Source organism: Sorex araneus, chromosome 4, assembly GCF_027595985.1.
Source record: "Sorex araneus isolate mSorAra2 chromosome 4, mSorAra2.pri, whole genome shotgun sequence".
Lineage (NCBI taxonomy): Eukaryota > Metazoa > Chordata > Mammalia > Eulipotyphla > Soricidae > Sorex > Sorex araneus.
Genome location: NC_073305.1, coordinates 164,696,268 through 164,712,471, shown reverse-complemented (window position 1 = coordinate 164,712,471; position 16,204 = coordinate 164,696,268). Strand labels below are relative to the sequence as shown.

Below are 16,204 nucleotides of genomic sequence, written 5' to 3'. Positions count from 1 at the left end.
CAGGAGTGATTCCTGAGCATCAAGCCAGGAGTATCCCCTGAGCACTGCCATGTGGGGACCAATGCCATACCCCCACACGTCAAATTTGCCTTCAAACTAAACCCCCACATGCATTAGGAGTTTTAGATTTTTCACTACAAAGCAGGTATAGTAAACCTTAGTCCATCTGTTAATGTATGAAAGTTTAATTTTCTGTTCTCTGGTTTCACTAAAAAGTCTGAGTTTCCACTTGGTGACTCATGGTGGTTCACGCTGCTGTTTGTACAGCATGGCTAGGGGTGTGAGATGTTTCTGTTGCCCCTTCAAAGCCCAAGGACTGGGGCTTGGAACCTGGCCATATGGCCAGCCTGCAGCCATACAGTACACAGGCCAATGCCAACCTTCTCTGATCTCTTAGAATTTTCCTAATGTAGGAATCCCCTCGGACCCCTAGACTTTCTGTGCTGAACCTTTTCTCCTTTCTAGTTCATGGAATTTAGTTCTAGTCCAAGAGAAAAAATTACTTCTCGTCTTATTCCTATCTAGAGTTGTGATATGCTCTCTCTGTCATTGACATTTTGTTTCAAAGCCCACCACTAAGCAAGCATACTTGTGTTAATGAATATATGAATAATATATAAATATATAAAATGCATTTATATGCATATATACTCTTTTAGACTATTAGAGCCAGAGAGTCAGGTGGTTACAGCCACCTGAATAGGAGAAAGGTATGAAAAAATTCTGGAGGAAATAAGAAGATAGGTCAATATCTCAAATATATTTTTCCATGGGAATATACCTTATTTTGCCTTGAGGAAATATTTGTATTGAAGAAAGGTGGTCTGATAGCATACAGTTGCAGTCTTTATTTATCTGTTTGGTTGTTCATTCTTTGGGCAAGGCTACACCTCCTGGTGCTCAGGGGTTACTTATGGTTTAATGCTCAGGGTCACTCCTGGACATGCTCAGGGAACTACAGGTGACAGGGATCAAGCCTGAGTCTTCTACATGCAGAGCACAAGACCCAGCCCTTCCACACAGCTGGCTCTGCATGCAAAGCATGTAACTGGACCCTTCCACAGTCTTTGGATCAGGTCCTTGAAGTCCTTAAGTGATTCTTCTTGACCAGCAACCAATCAGAATTATTTTGATAATTATTGATCCTTTGCTTGTTCGTGCTTCTTTATTTACATTTAATTGCTTGGAATAGTATGAGTTGGTAATAAGGCAATGCATACAGTGTTCAGGTGAGTACTGGGGAAGGCAGGAGACAGCTGCCTGGCAGGCGACATTTGTAAGAAGCTGGCAGAGAGACCTAGAAAGTAAGAAATGCTATTTTCATCCCCATGCCGGGCTGTCATTCCCAAAGATTTTTTGACATTTCCCCACAAGAATAATAGCTCAGTTAGAATTACCAGCTGAACAACGTAAAATTTAACTCTCTAAATCCATCCCAATGGTACTACCTCCTGTGTCAAAAGTACTTAGAACAAATGTCAGCTATGCTTAGTTTTCCAGATGCCTATTTTTAATGGTTTTGATGGGAAAGGTCAGTAATAATAAATATTCTGTCCATTTCTGTACTCACTTTTTCCCCCAAGGCAAGTTATAACAAAGCCATCTGCATCAAAACATTTTACATCTATGTTACATTCTGGAAGCATATTCTCTGCTAAAGATGAGGAAGAAGATATTATACTTTCTTACATCATTTGTACTAGTTATACTGATAATGCAATATAGTCAATAATGAAGATACTGATGTAAAGAAGACTAGGAATACTTATCAAAGTCAGGTGATGTTCAGTTTTTGGGTTCTCGGCCCCAAGCTTGTGTAGTTAGTCATGTTAAAATAATACTTTTCTGGGGGGCTGGAGCGATAGGCTCCAGCAGGTAGGGCATCTGCCTTGCACGCAGCCAACCCAGGTTCAATTTCCAGCATCCCATATGGTCCCCTGAGCATATGGGAGTTAGTTCCTGAGTGCATGAGCCAGGGGTAACCCCTGTGCATCGCCGGGTGTGACTCAAAAAGGAAAAAAAAACTTTTCCATGATAGGGGCTGGAGCGGTAGTACAGCAGGTAGGGCGTTTGCCTTGCACGTGGCCGACCCGGGTTCAATTCCCAGCATCCCATGTAGTTCCCCGAGCACCACCAGGAGTAATTCCTGAGTGCATGAGCCAGGAGTAACCCCTGTGCATTGCCGGGTGTGACCCAAAAAGAAAAGCAAACAAATAAATATTTGAAAAAAAATACTTTTCCATGATATAGAAATGGCTTTAAAATGTCTCTAGGATTTAATTATGTTGCTGTCATCCCTAAGCTTGAATTAGATCATTTGTTTCTCTGAAAATAAAATATCTTGTGCAACCATGTTAAGTTTTCAGGGCAGACCCAGGGCACTGATGACTTGATGTTTTAAATAGGAATTTATAAATAAATACAACAGGTAGAAGATAAAGGCATGCTTACCAAGCTCTTTCAAAGGACCGAGACAACAGGACTGTTGGTCAGTATGAGAAAGCAATATTGCATTAGCATTTGGTCGTATTTTCTCTTGCGTATTGAACCTATCTTTAAACCAGGTGGGAATGTGAATTTTTGTTTTTTTAAAAAAATTGTTAAAGGAATGTGAAATTTCTAATGAGTGATATAAAATATTTGTCAAAGCTAAATTATACACCTACTCCAGATGGAATCCCAGTGACCAAGAGCTTCCACAAGCAAGGCCCCGTTATGTGGGTTCCAGGACTGAATCTCCAGGCTACATGGCAGCAAAGGAACTGGGCTGTCCTTCTCTGGATCCCCACCTGCCCAGCAGACTGGCTGTCATGCCCAAAATTTGCCCCCGGGCTCCATCTTAGCATACCAACAGCCCTGGCCCAGAGACTCCCAATTGAATCCCAAAATGTATTAGTGCCATACAGAGATGTCTCTGGAACCCAACCATTTACCATCTAGAATTTTACATTTACAATTGTGGCTGTGCGAGCTCTCTGATACTCAAAATGAGCAATGGAAAATAAATTTTCTAGCATCTGACCCTGGCAGGTAGACTTGGATGGTGGTGGGAAACCTCAAGCAAGCACTGTAGCACTGTCCTGACGCTGTTCATGGATTTGCTCGAGCGGGCACCAGTAACGTCTCTATAGTAAGACTTGTTGTTACTGTTTTTGGCATATCGAATACGCCACGGGTAGCTTGCCAGGCTCTCCTGTGGGGGCGGGATACTCTCAGTAGCTTGCCGGGCTCTCCAAGAAGGACACAGGAATTGAACCCGGCGTGGTCCTGGTCCGCTGCGTGCAAGGCAAATGCCATACCTGCTGTGCTATCGTTCCAGTCCTTAAGCAAAACATAATGCCCAAACTTAGAGAGTATTGGGAAAAATGTCTGCCATAGAGGCAGGGTGAGGACTGGGATATGGGTGGTGGAAAGTGTGCACTGGTGGAGGGATGGGTGTTCCATCATTGTATGGCTGAATCTCAAACATGAAAGCTTCGTAACTCTATCTCATGGTGATAAAATGAAAAAATAAAAGTAATGTGGAGTTCATGCCCAATTGAATCAGCTTAATCAATGGCTGAACAAATAGTAGTACTCCTACATTATAAAAAAAAAAGCTAAATTATAATACTTTGTTTTTTTGGGGGGGAGGGTGTCACACTCAGCAATGCACAGGGGTTACTCCTGGCTCATGCACTCAGAAATTACTCCTGGCAGTGCTCGGGGGACCATATGGGATGCTGGAAATCAAACCCGGGTTGGCCACGTGCAAGGCAAATGCCCTACCTTCTGTGCTATTGCTCCAGCCCCCTAAATTATAATACTTTGATTTTGAACATAAACCATATTAGTTGAGTCATATCAATTCCCTATAGAAATTCAGGTTTAGGCATCTCTTGTATTCATTACTGAATATTAATAATGGAAAAAAATTGCCACTGACCTATAGATCATTTTAAAAATATTTAATTAAAGATACCTGCCTCTGAATTGCTGACTCCTTCATCTACGACTGGCAAAAAATATTAAACCTTCTGCATTGTGGTATATTTATGGACATAAATATCAATGGTGTGTATACATTAGAACCTAAGTATAAATTAACTTGCAAAAGAGTGGTGCTATATGGGGCTGGAGCAATAGCACAGCGGGTAGGGCATTTGCCTTGCTCACGGCCGACCTGGGTTCGATTCCCAGCATCCCATATGGTCCCTTGAGTATTGCCAGGGGTAATTTCTGAGTGCAGAGCCAGGAGTAACCCCTGTGCATTGCCAGGTGTGACCCAAAAAGCAAAAAAAAAAAAAAAAAAAAGAGTGGTGCTATTTGTGGCACCCCTCCAACGTGTTTATTAGGCGTCAGCATTTACAAAGAGCCCTCCAACATTGGGGGATGTTAACTTCAACAACCCTTTGAGTTAAGACTTTAAGTGATTTAACATAGTAGGAATGCTGAGTTGTGAACTTAAGGGCTGTTTGGTTTTCCCACTCCCAGGAAGGTTGGGATAGGAACTTTGATTGGACCTTGCTTAAGGTCTGTAGTTTTCTCAGTCGTTCTAAACAATCTCTATGTATGAACCTAGACTGTCTCATGTTTGTGCTTTTTTTTGAAGCTTTAAAAAGTTTTAAAAAATCGAATCGCTGTGAGATACAAAATTGTTCATGATTTGATTTCAGTCATAGAATGTTCCAATACCCAACCCTTCACCAGCATACATTTCCCACCACCATTGTCCCCACTTTGCCTCCCACCCACCCCCAAGCTTGTGATGCTTTGTAAAAAGTAAGTTAGTGTCTGTTATAGTTGTATTTTCTTGTGTTATGGAAATGATGGAGTCTTGGTCATGCAACCAGAAGGTATGCTAGAATGTTATCATGATGTATGTAGGTCTTTACACATTTTGTTTTTCTGGCATCTTGTGTATCTTTTTGCATTGATCAAGTAGCTGATTTTCATGATTTGAGCATAATTCCTAGTATTATTCTATGAGAAAGTTTTTGAAGCCATCCATATAAACACTTTAGGAAGTAGGGTCAAGGATATGGCTCAGTGGCAAAGTGCATGCTTCGTATGCATGAGCCTTGGTTTGATTTCTAGTACCTCCCCTGGCTCAAAGTTCCCAAACAAAGAAAATCCACATGAAGATTATGAACTTACAAGTAGCTTTTTTCCACCAAATACTACCTTTGAATAAATGATTTATTCTAATAATTGAGGGGTATAAAAATATATGAAAAAAGGTAAGTTTTTAAGATAAATGACTCACATCAATATTTACTGATATGTATTAGATATCTGTTCTTATAAAGGAAAATATTTAAAATGAGCCCACATATTCCAGAAGAAAAATGTGTTTTCAAGACCATAGGTCAAATGTCAGAAAATGTCTCTTTTACAAAGTCAGAAGGGTCCCTTCTCTTTCAGATATGAAGTGGAAAGAATTTAGTTATTCTGGCAGAATACTATAAATTATAGGGTATTTAATGTTATTTTGATATGTTTAGTAAAGAAAATTATTTCAGATAGATTTTTTTAATGCAGTTGAATCTTTATTCTACAACACAAGCAACATAAATACAATATCTTTTAAAATATTTTCTCTTTAGGATTTTCATTTTCACCTTAGATAAAATGTACACAAAATACACTTGCAAGCTTGCTCACAGAGACCTATTAACCAACCAGCACACAGATTCTATCATTTAAAACAGTTATATCCACGTATAAAGGAGGACTGTTTTCAGTTAAAACAAAATTGACCAGACTGACTAAGAAAACAAAACAAATATTGTACTTCCTTGACAAGCCTTTGGGGTCAACAAAATGCTTCAAGGCTCCTGGTGAATGGGGTTGTAGGATAACTTTTGCATTCCATAGATAAAATGGGATACTAATGCAAATCATTATGGCTATGCGAAGTTTCACTTATTTATAATGTTCAATGAAAACAAGTTAAGTCTTTGGCTTAATGCAAGAAAGTCTGAAAGGGCCCTTACTACCCAGTGGCTTTATTTAGTGTTTGGGAGAAGGTAGTAGGGGAATTGTTTATAATGTAGTTTATTGAGATTGACTTCTCTTTTTAAAAAACACAGGAAAATAATAATCTTGTGGCATGTTTAGAGCAATACACGTCATTCTAGCTCCCTCACCCCACTCTTGTCAACCTAAACAAAACAACAGACAAAAACCAACAAAATCAGTCTTTCCCTCTTGGTACCTACTCCTGCCCTGATCACGCCAGACTGGATATTCGAGTACAGGATGGCAGCAGAAGTGCAGCCCAAACACCAAATGCACTCACCTTTATCTAGTTTTGCTTATATAGCATCAACCAACTTTTATGAGCAAGAACCACTCTCAACACAACCTGGGTGAGAGAACTTTAGAGGGAGGAATATAAAGTAGCTTTGACATAAGCATGAGGTCGCCATGGATGGCCACTGGTGGCTGGTAGTATCAGAGATCTGATCTCCCTCACATAAAGAGAAGAAGATATAATCGTTTTTATGTTAGTTTAAGAAAAAGAGAGAGATTTGCTTTAGATTTCCTCCTCCTCCTTTTGGCACTGATTGGTAAAACAAATTAAAAAATATTCCTGGAGGTTAATTTTTAGTTTTAAAATGAACTATTAAGAAAACCCAATAAACGCATATTCTAAGAAACAATTACGAGAAACACAAAAGTGAAATTTTAAAAAATGGATTATTTGTGCACACAGAGGCAAGTATGTATTCTTGATACAATTAACATTTTTATATGCATTCTGATCTCACTAATTCCAGTACACAAGGTCACTGCTTTCAAGTCACAGTAATCTGAATAAATTTAAGTGACACCAAGGTACCTAAGAAGTCTTCAGAGAACCTTCATTAAAGAAATAAGAATTATGTGTAATATAGTCTATTTTCTGGGATGATTTAAAATATTTAATTTTTAATCTTGATTTATTCCCTCTGCAATTCTTATATTTTAATTAGGAAAGAATTTCCAAAATGAACTAACTGAAAAAGGAGTTCAGAGATAAGCTAAGGCTCTATATTTAATGCAAATTTACTGCATTTCCATATAGTATTGATGGACTTTTACATTTCCCCCATAATTTGGAAGGTGAGATAATGATCATGAGCTACAATGTGTAGTATGAGCAAAACCACAATAGATTTACTAAAAAGTCTTTAAAAGAGGCACATACACTGCTTAAAGGAGAGTTGGTTCAGTTTATGAATTTCCAGGGAGTCATTTGGTAGACTCTTTACAGATGTACAGGAGATTGAAAGACTAATATATATCATAGAGTTAGGTGAAAGATGAAGGCATATCAAGTAGTGTATATCCTAATGTGCTGATATTTGGATAACACATAGGGAGTATAAAACTACTGGCACGGGAGCAACTACTCAAAAATGTCTGGGAGTCAGGAGCCAAGAATGTATCACAGTCAACATGGAAACATCCCATCAAAACTCTATGGACATAAAAAACTCAAACACTACATACTTAAATTTAAAATCACCTTGGTACAAGTTAAGGGGTCAACGTGATATAAATAATCATCCATAAAATCAGTTATCGCTAAATACAAAGAGGAGAAGCTTACATTGATCTCATTGTTCCACAGAACTTGTACATTCATTGTCTTCTAAAACCAATTGTTAGTATGATAAACCTGGAAACTGAGAAGACTGAGCAATAGTGAATTGTTGAATTGCTGTCGTGAACCCAAGCCCAAGCTGACTGCCCAAGGTCAAGTTTTTCTCTAGTGCTTGACGAGTCAGGTTGATCTGAAAGATTGTAGTTGAAAAAGATTTCAAGGCAGTAGTTCTCAAAGTGTGATCCCCAGAGAAGCACTGCTGATCTCACCTGGGAATTGTCAGAAATGTTCTTTTTCAGACCTGTTGACTCAAACTCTGGGCTTGAGCCCAGTAATCTGTGTTTTAACCGGCTTTCTAGGTGATTCTATGTGTGACAATTTGAGAACCACTGTTCTGAAGTCAAAAGATAGTAGACAACCATGACTTAAGCCTTCATAATAAGAATGAACAGTTTAAACGATTCTTGGTTATTGAAAAGGCTGGAAAGGCTATAATTGCATAGGACCCACCAGCATCTGAATGAAGTTTGATCATTAAAATGGTCAGTATTTCCTCCCTGGAACTGCCTTCCAATATCCAGAGAGAGGAGAATGGTTTGTATGGAGCTAGCGCTGTGAAATTTAGTTGTTTCAATTAGTAAGTGATGCCACTGTTTGTAAGGTAACTCAGCATTGTTCTCAACTGAGTTTCTCCTAGACTTAACCCAAGGGATATTTTTTTGTGGGGGGTATATCTTCCCTGAAATAATAGCTGTGTTTTATGCATCTAAATGGTGCTCCACTCTGAAATTTTGTTACTTCCACATAAAATAGAAACATGACAATACAGAGAAAGGGGGTGTCACAAAACTAATTTCCTTAGATTGCTCCAGCAACGGGGGAAAGAGCACTTCATTGTTAATGAGGCATAATTATCGATTCCTTGCCAATTTTATAAGTCCTGCCCAATGTCAAGCTCGTTTTCAATAAAAACTGCTTAAAATAGACTCTCTATTTGTTTTTTAAGGCCACACTACATCTAAAATCATATAAAGGGTATTTATGCATCTATGAGTTCTTCTGTAACTGTTTTACTCAAGTTGAATGTTCCTTCTGCCAGTTTTCTTGTCTACAAAGTGAATGGAAGTATCTAGGTGTTACAATGCATGTTCTCTATGAATACTGACCAGATGCCCTCATACCTGGATCTGTCCTTCCAGCAGCTTCCTCTTCAGAGGATGTGTGTTTGGAAACCAGTCATTATTTATTTTGTATAGCCTCAAACTTCGATGGTGACCTAGTAATTTAGTACTATATACTTGCAAGGGAGCAAGGAGAGGCACTGTTGGCTACAGGGCACTTTATTCTGAGTGGTTAAATGGTAACTGAAAAAGGTTTACAAATCTGATCATATCCTCCTGTACCTAGACAGCCAAGTTTTTATGCACAACAGCAGGGTATGAACAAGATTATTCAATAATTTCCTCCGAATTTGAAGAGTTTTATAAATTACCTCTGAGGGTCTGCTTCAAGTATAAAGTTGAGATTGTTTCCTCTATTATTTGAAAACACCCAAAATACTACCTAATCTTTCATCTTTCTATGGCTAAACATTATCTTTTTCTGGATTTAAAGTCCTATTTAAAAAAGTTCCCAATACTATAGACCTGGGATATCCATCAAATATTAGCAATTTATTTAACGGTTTCATTTCTTGAAATACTAAAATATTTTCTCTGTGAACTCAGGCAGGGTATAGAAAGAATAGGCATCTATTCAGGAATTCCTCTTTTACCATCATCTTTGCCACTTCCTGGCTCTCTTGGGCAGGTTCTTCACTTTCTGTGTTAAAAAGGACACTACCTGGTTTAAAGGTTACTGTGAGGATAATAAGGGAGGCAAAATCCACCATGGCACTCAACAAATGTCACCTCCTCTTAGTTGTTTGCAACCTCTTGCTTCGATGCACCCAAAGAGATTCATTCTGTTTAGTTTGATGGTTCTGACTGGAACAGATTTTCCTACCTGAGAAAGCATTCCTATATCCATGGTATTGTGATACATTGGGTAAATCAGAACTGTATGTCAACTTCGTCAAGTTCAGGCAATTTGCTTTTTTTCTTTGGGGGGGGGTCACACCTGGCAATGCACATGGGTTATTCCTGGCTCTGCACTCAGGAATTATTCCTGGCGATGCTCAGGGGACCATATGGGATGCTGGGAACCAAACCCGGGTCGGCTGCATGTAAGGGAAACGCCCTACCCACTGTGCTACTGCTCCAGCCCAAGTTTAGGCAATTTGATTTTCTCCACTCTCGTAAAATGTTCTTAAATGGCTGAAAAAAAAAGCCTAGTGATATTGTGATATTGCACCAAGACAATTCACTTTAAAGGTAATTTTCAGTTCTGTTAACATTCTGTTATGTAGACTTAGGTGAGGAGTGACAAGCTCTCATGGAAAGGAACAGAGGTCTGTCCTCATGGTACTTTGAATGTTCTTTATTCTGAATTCCCCTTTCCTTTTATTTCCCTTTGGGAATGTAAAAGTCTGCATTTTTTTGGTCACACCTGGTGATGCTCAGGGGTTACTCCTGGCTCTGCACTCAGGAATCACTCCTGGCGGTGCTCAGGGGACCATATGGGATGCCAGGAATTGGATCCGGGTCTGCTGAGTGCAAAGCAGGCACCCTATCTGCTCTACTATGGATCCAGCTCCAAGCCTGCATGTGTTTGATCCCAGAACATCCTGTCATTTACACTTGTCAATTTGTGTGGAGACTGGACAGTCTGCTACCTCAAAGGGTACTTAGAAAAAAATACATTTCTGTTTGAGCTGCTCTGGAGTGAGCACCTTCTTTGGTCAATCATTTAATAGCCTAACAACAATAAGAGGTGCTCAAACTTTAGTTTCCTACCAATAGAGAAGGCTGGAAAATAATAATAAGAGAGAGAACAAGATGGTGTGAAGGCAACTTGAAGCCGAACAACAGTTGCAAGAGTTCTGAGAACCTATGAATAATCTGCCATCCCTCCATCCAATCTATATCCCTCTGTGTAGGGAGAAAGCTGATGAAGAGTGGTGTGCTTGACTTGGTTGTTGAGCTGGGCATTCTATGACACTTTGACTTGTCCGGATATGTCTTTCCTGGTACACACTTTTACCAAGGCATAAGAAAACAGGAGTACAGCTAAATCTTAGGGTAGCATACTTTTGGCAGTAAATACAAGCAACTAAAACTAATGTGCAAAATTGCATTCCGCTTACACCTGTAAACATGCGGTAATAACTAACTACAAAGGCTGTCTTAACCTTGGTCTGACTGTTGCCACAAGAGTGGACAGTGAAGAGAAAAATACCTGACACCTCCAGATTGTGGGATGAAAAGAAAGAGAGGGAAAGGTCAAAACTGAGGCACCCACAAGAGGGAGGGACCGACTTGGGCAGTGACCACTGGTCAACCACATCTTCTAATGATCTCCCTCTCTTCTCTATTCCTGGAGAGATTCATTTTTCAGAGATTATTGACATCAAGCAATTCCGTTGTGACCACTGCAGGTGCTTTTGGGAGTATTATTGTGACCAAGTTGGGTTTCTTACTGAAATTTGATAGGGATGTGGGGGACAGAGTATGTTGGGAATGACAGTGGGTTAAAACTACTATTGATCTAACCATGGTCTAGAGTAGTGTTTCTTGACCTTCACCCCACCATAGACCTCCTTCAGCATTTTTGTTTCCTGTTGCCCCCTGTCATGCTGATTGGCCCCCTAGTCTTGTGCTGAGGCTCACCATTTACACGATTTTCACCATGGTCTCTTTGAAATAGCTCTAAGAGCCACCAGGGACTATATAGCTCCTGGTTGATAAAAACAACAAAGGTGGGAAGGGAAACCTTGTATAAAATTGTAGATAAGAGCTGTGTTCATTCTCTCTTTTTAATATTGGGACTCAGGCTAGCACTAGAGACAGAGTTTATTTTCAGAAACTACTCTTGGATCCTATCATAAAACATCCCTGGGAGAATTCTAAGCAATTAATTCCCAGGATATGACATTCATAACTTACGACTATCCCATTTTTATACTTTATAAAAACATTGTTACATGTATGTACAATGCATACGTAATGTTTTGTAATGACTCTAATTCCATACTTTGCTTTCTGTTCCCCACTCCAGTACATGGTGACATAGTCACAGACAAGGAATCCACTTTCAGAAAAAAGAAACAAAGCCGAGTGAGCCTGCTTTTGTCAAAATATATAGCTGACATTCAGTTTCATTTACAAGGTAGAAAACATAGCTCATTGCTTTCCCGAAGGTTTGTCAAATAAGTAAGCCGTTTCTAAACTTGAAATATTGTCTAATGAGTAAAAAAAATGATCAAGGTAAACACCATTTTAAGTTACTATAAAAGAGTCTTCTGGATTCTGTGGTCATCTCTAGTTCACTAGATGCTGAATGACAATATTCTAGCTTTCAAATTGTCTGTCAGAGAATGCTACTTCCTGGTTAGGAACAATTTTATCTTAGTCTCATAAGATATAATTATACATTTATCAAGAGTCTTATAACTAGGTATTTCTGAAGAGAAAATGTACATATACCAACACTGAATAGAGCTGTTAGTATTAAACCCTCGATTCAATACTGAAAGGGTGATATTTCTTTTTAAAGGATAATGAATTTTACTCTAAGGCCTGGAAAAATTTTATGTAAATCATAGTAAATAAGTCTGTTCTCTAGAATGTATGTGGTGGGCCAGATTGAGGAATCTCAAGCATCATCATTTAAGAAATACTATAAATAATAAAAGGTTTCACACTAATTTTCTAACAATAGTTAGGAAAATAAATGTCCACTCAAAATAGTGGTATGAATAAAAACACTGTAGACGCAGGGTAAATATCTTTGCTAGAGAGAAGAAATATTTCAAATCGATAAAAAAAGTCCCTATATTATTCTATGTTCTCTTCCCTTTTAGTATTTCTTTGGAGACCAAAGCTCATCAAACTGACACCATTGCTTAATAACTGCTGTATAATATTTGAAAAATGATTAGAAATGACTCTATTATACTACTTTCCCACCCTTTCCAGGTGTCTCCCTCCCCACTTCCCTGAGAAATCTGCTCACTAAGTGATCTCTGAGTTCCTTTCTTCCAAAAGTGTCTATGTAATAGGAGTTGCATCTTAATATTTCATTTTTTAAAAAAGCAAATGTTATACCTATATTCAGATAACTGTGGAGCATAGAACTGTCTGTGTATCAAGGGACTAAGGCACCATTTTTTCTTTCCCTTTCCTTTTTTTTGGCCTTGGGAACAAAAGCAAAGACTAATGGGGCGGCCAGAGCGGCCCACCAGCCACCTCTTGGCAATATCTGTATCAGCCAATATCAGCAGGTACTGTGTGTCAAAAGCTGCCACGCCAAAGACTGAAAACCTTGCCACAAAAACATTTTCTTCCTTTGGAAATAGGGAAATAAAGGCACAACAGTACCTTAAACAAGAAAGTCGGTGAATACCAACCAGAAAATCTTGACAATTTAGGAACAATTTTGTAATGTTCCACCATACATTTCAGAGAAACTCATTCCTTTTCTGATTGATGCCCAAAAATTGATTTTCCCAGTTAGATTTCTTTCCTGTCAAACTCATCATCATAACATAAATTTGCCTCCAATAAATACTATCTGGGACTAGATGTCAGAGTATTTGTATATCAGCTTGACTTACTAGAAGACATTTCTTTAGTGACTGCATTCTTTGTGGGGAAAATGTTTAAAAAAAAAAAACAATCATGGATCAATGTCTTCAAAGGAATATTCCTGAAGTGACCCATTTGGGGATACTAACTTCAGGCAAAAGCCCAGGCAAATGAAATGAAAGGGCTGGAAATGGGTCTAGGAATGTGGGCTCTTCTCAAGTAATGTGCAAGATAAGAGTGTTGTGTGTGTCATCGAGACATCAGCTCAGTACCCAGCATGACCCCCGTGCTGAATGGGTAGGGAGAGGTGGATGGAGCATCACTGGTTCGAGTGGAACCGATGGTGGAGAGAATGTGATCAGGATGGGCCGCAGGTATACTTGTACCCTCCCGGTCATAATTTCCAGCAGTGGGAGTCTTCTTACACAATGATGTCGTAGACCCGGCCCACGCGGCCCAGCCATTCTCTCACAGCCTGGCGAACCCGGATATCAGTCACATGACAGGTCAGCTGGCTGATGCATGGGAACACAGCTGGCTGCAGGGCCATGAAGGTAGGATCTGGGAGGATCTGAATCTGATTGAGAACTGTTAGCACCATGTTGGTCCATGCCTAGGAGAAAAATTTAAGAACTATTAGAGGCTTTCTCCTGTGTATTTGTTAGAATTCTCAGATGTGACTACGCTCTGCCAATCTACTGAATATCTTTTAAGTTCTTTTTAAGCCTATGGGTGGAAACAGATTAATCTTTACTAGCTTTTTGTCCCTATAAATGAATTGTTATTTGAAATTTATATACATAAGGACTTAATCATATAACATTAGGAGCACCTTAATTTCAACCTTCACAAACTAAAAAAAAACCTTCTTTATTCCTCAGATTCTTTTACATATTTTTTCCTGGGGGCGGGGCAGTGTGGGTGATGCTTCTGATGGTCTCAGTGCTGGGGATTGAATGTGGGGCTCCAGCAGGAAAAGTACATTCTCAGCTCCCAGATTCTTGAAAATTATTTGCCTGTTCCTCATCAGGAGATTTCTATAGGCCATATGATACTTGTTCATAATGTCATAGGAGGTCTACCTTAATTTAGGATAGCTTTAACAAGCAAATTTACAAAACATGAAAGAGAAATTAATATATGTTGTCAAGATCTGTTAAGAACAAGCATTTAGGGCCAGAGCGAGAGTACAGCGGGTAGGGCATTTACCTTGCATGCGGCTGATCCGGGTAGAATTCCCGGCATCCCACATGGTCCCCTGAGCACTGTCAGGACTAATTCCTGAGTGCAGAGCCAGGAGTAACTCCTGAGCATTGCTGGTGTGAACCCCCCCCTCACAAAAGGATAAAGATTCATCTCAGTTTGCATGCTTCTACAAATCCAGTCTAAGATGATTTTTGTGACTTCTGAATGAACATAGTTTAGCTCTATGTTCATGAGACTTTAGTGGCTGTTGCAAGATTCTAAGAATGTATTCCTTCACAGGGCTACAGAATCCTAGAAACCAGAACCTTCTAACGTGCCCAGAAGAGCCTACAAGTTTCTGTTTTGAGGTCACACTTAGCAGTGCCTGGAGATCTTAGATCTCCGAGCTATCTTTCCAGTCCATGAACCCACAATTCAAGATTGAAAAAAAACACAGATTATTTTTGGGTTGGGAAGATGTCCAGACCACATACTTTGCAAGTACAAGTCCATCCCCACCGTCATCCCCAGAAGTCGGTGGCCCCGTGAGCACCAACAGGAGCCACTAAAAACACTACTGGGTGTGGTTCCAAGCTCACAAAGTCCACATAATTTTGAAGAGGTTCTTGGCTTTCATTCTGCTTTTTCCATCTTTTCTCAAATTGAACAAAAATAATACTTATGCTTTTTCTTCTCAGGCTCATTTTTTTTGGATGAACCATAACATTACTAACATTATGAAGGAACAAAAAAAAGCTTTCTACAGTACAAGAGCTTTTTGTGCTCATGATGGGTTTGAAAAAATGAGTGAAAGACAATTAATAGAAATATGCAGTTTGCCTATTTTCTTTATTAGTTATCTGTTAAAGAAAACAACTATGGAATTCTCCAGTGCTTTCTTCAAATCATGGACTCCAGGCTAGTTAACAGTTCATCCATTTGGGGTCCAAAGAGATGAACAGTCGGTAAGGCACTTTCCTTGAAAGTGGCTGACCTGGGTTCAACCCCCAGCACCACCAGGAGTGATCCCTAAGCACAGAGCCAGGAGTAAGCCCGAGCACCACTGGATGTTGTCCCAAAACAAAACAAAAAGCTTATCTTTTTTTTTTTTTAATCGTTGTGTGTTTGGGTCACACCTGCAGTGCTCAGACATGATCAGTGCTCAAGAGTGCCCCGTGGTGGTGCTTTGGAGACCACATATAATGTCATGATTCCGAGCGTGGTCTCAGGGCTACAAGGCAAGCACTATAATATTGCCCCCTATATTATCTCTCCAACCCTGCGCGTCTATCTAGTCTATAAGGGGCTTCCTATTAGTCAAAGTGGGCTCTGAATTTTTTTTTTTCTCTTTGGGTCACACCTGATGATGTACAGGGGTTACTCCTGGCTCTGCACTCAGGAATTACTCCTGGCGGTGCTCAGGGGACCATGTGGGATGCTGGGAATCGAACCCCAGTCGGCCGCGTCCAAGGCAAATACCCTACTCGCTGTGCTATTGCTCCAGCCCCAAGGGCTCTGAATTCATTTTTTTTTTGAAGTAAATAGATTTTATTCAGAGGTTTCTGAGGGTAGGAGGAAGGGATAAGTGGAAAAGGAAAAACAGTAGGAGTAATGCGCTCAAGAGAGAACTCGGGCTTCTCCAAGGGTGGAGGAAGCTCTACACACATCCTAGCACTGGACATGAAAGCATGAAAGTACACATCTCAAGAGGGGAGATGCGGGGGACACATGTGCTTGGCCACGTGGGCGCAAGCAGCACATGGGC

General features: G+C 39.8%; 1 protein-coding gene across 3 annotated transcripts in view; it reads right to left on the bottom strand.

The window, feature by feature from the left end:
• Window positions 1-11,294: 11,294 nt before the first annotated feature.
• Window positions 11,295-16,204, bottom strand: part of ARFGEF3 (ARFGEF family member 3) — a 169,813-nt gene continuing 164,903 nt past the window's right edge. For all 3 annotated transcript variants that reach the window (XM_004609004.2, XM_055137181.1, XM_055137182.1), the window contains one exon: window positions 11,295-13,867. In XM_004609004.2, coding sequence (XP_004609061.2) covers window positions 13,676-13,867 — 192 coding nt within the window. In that variant the 3' untranslated portion in view covers window positions 11,295-13,675. The remainder of the gene's footprint in view (window positions 13,868-16,204) is intronic.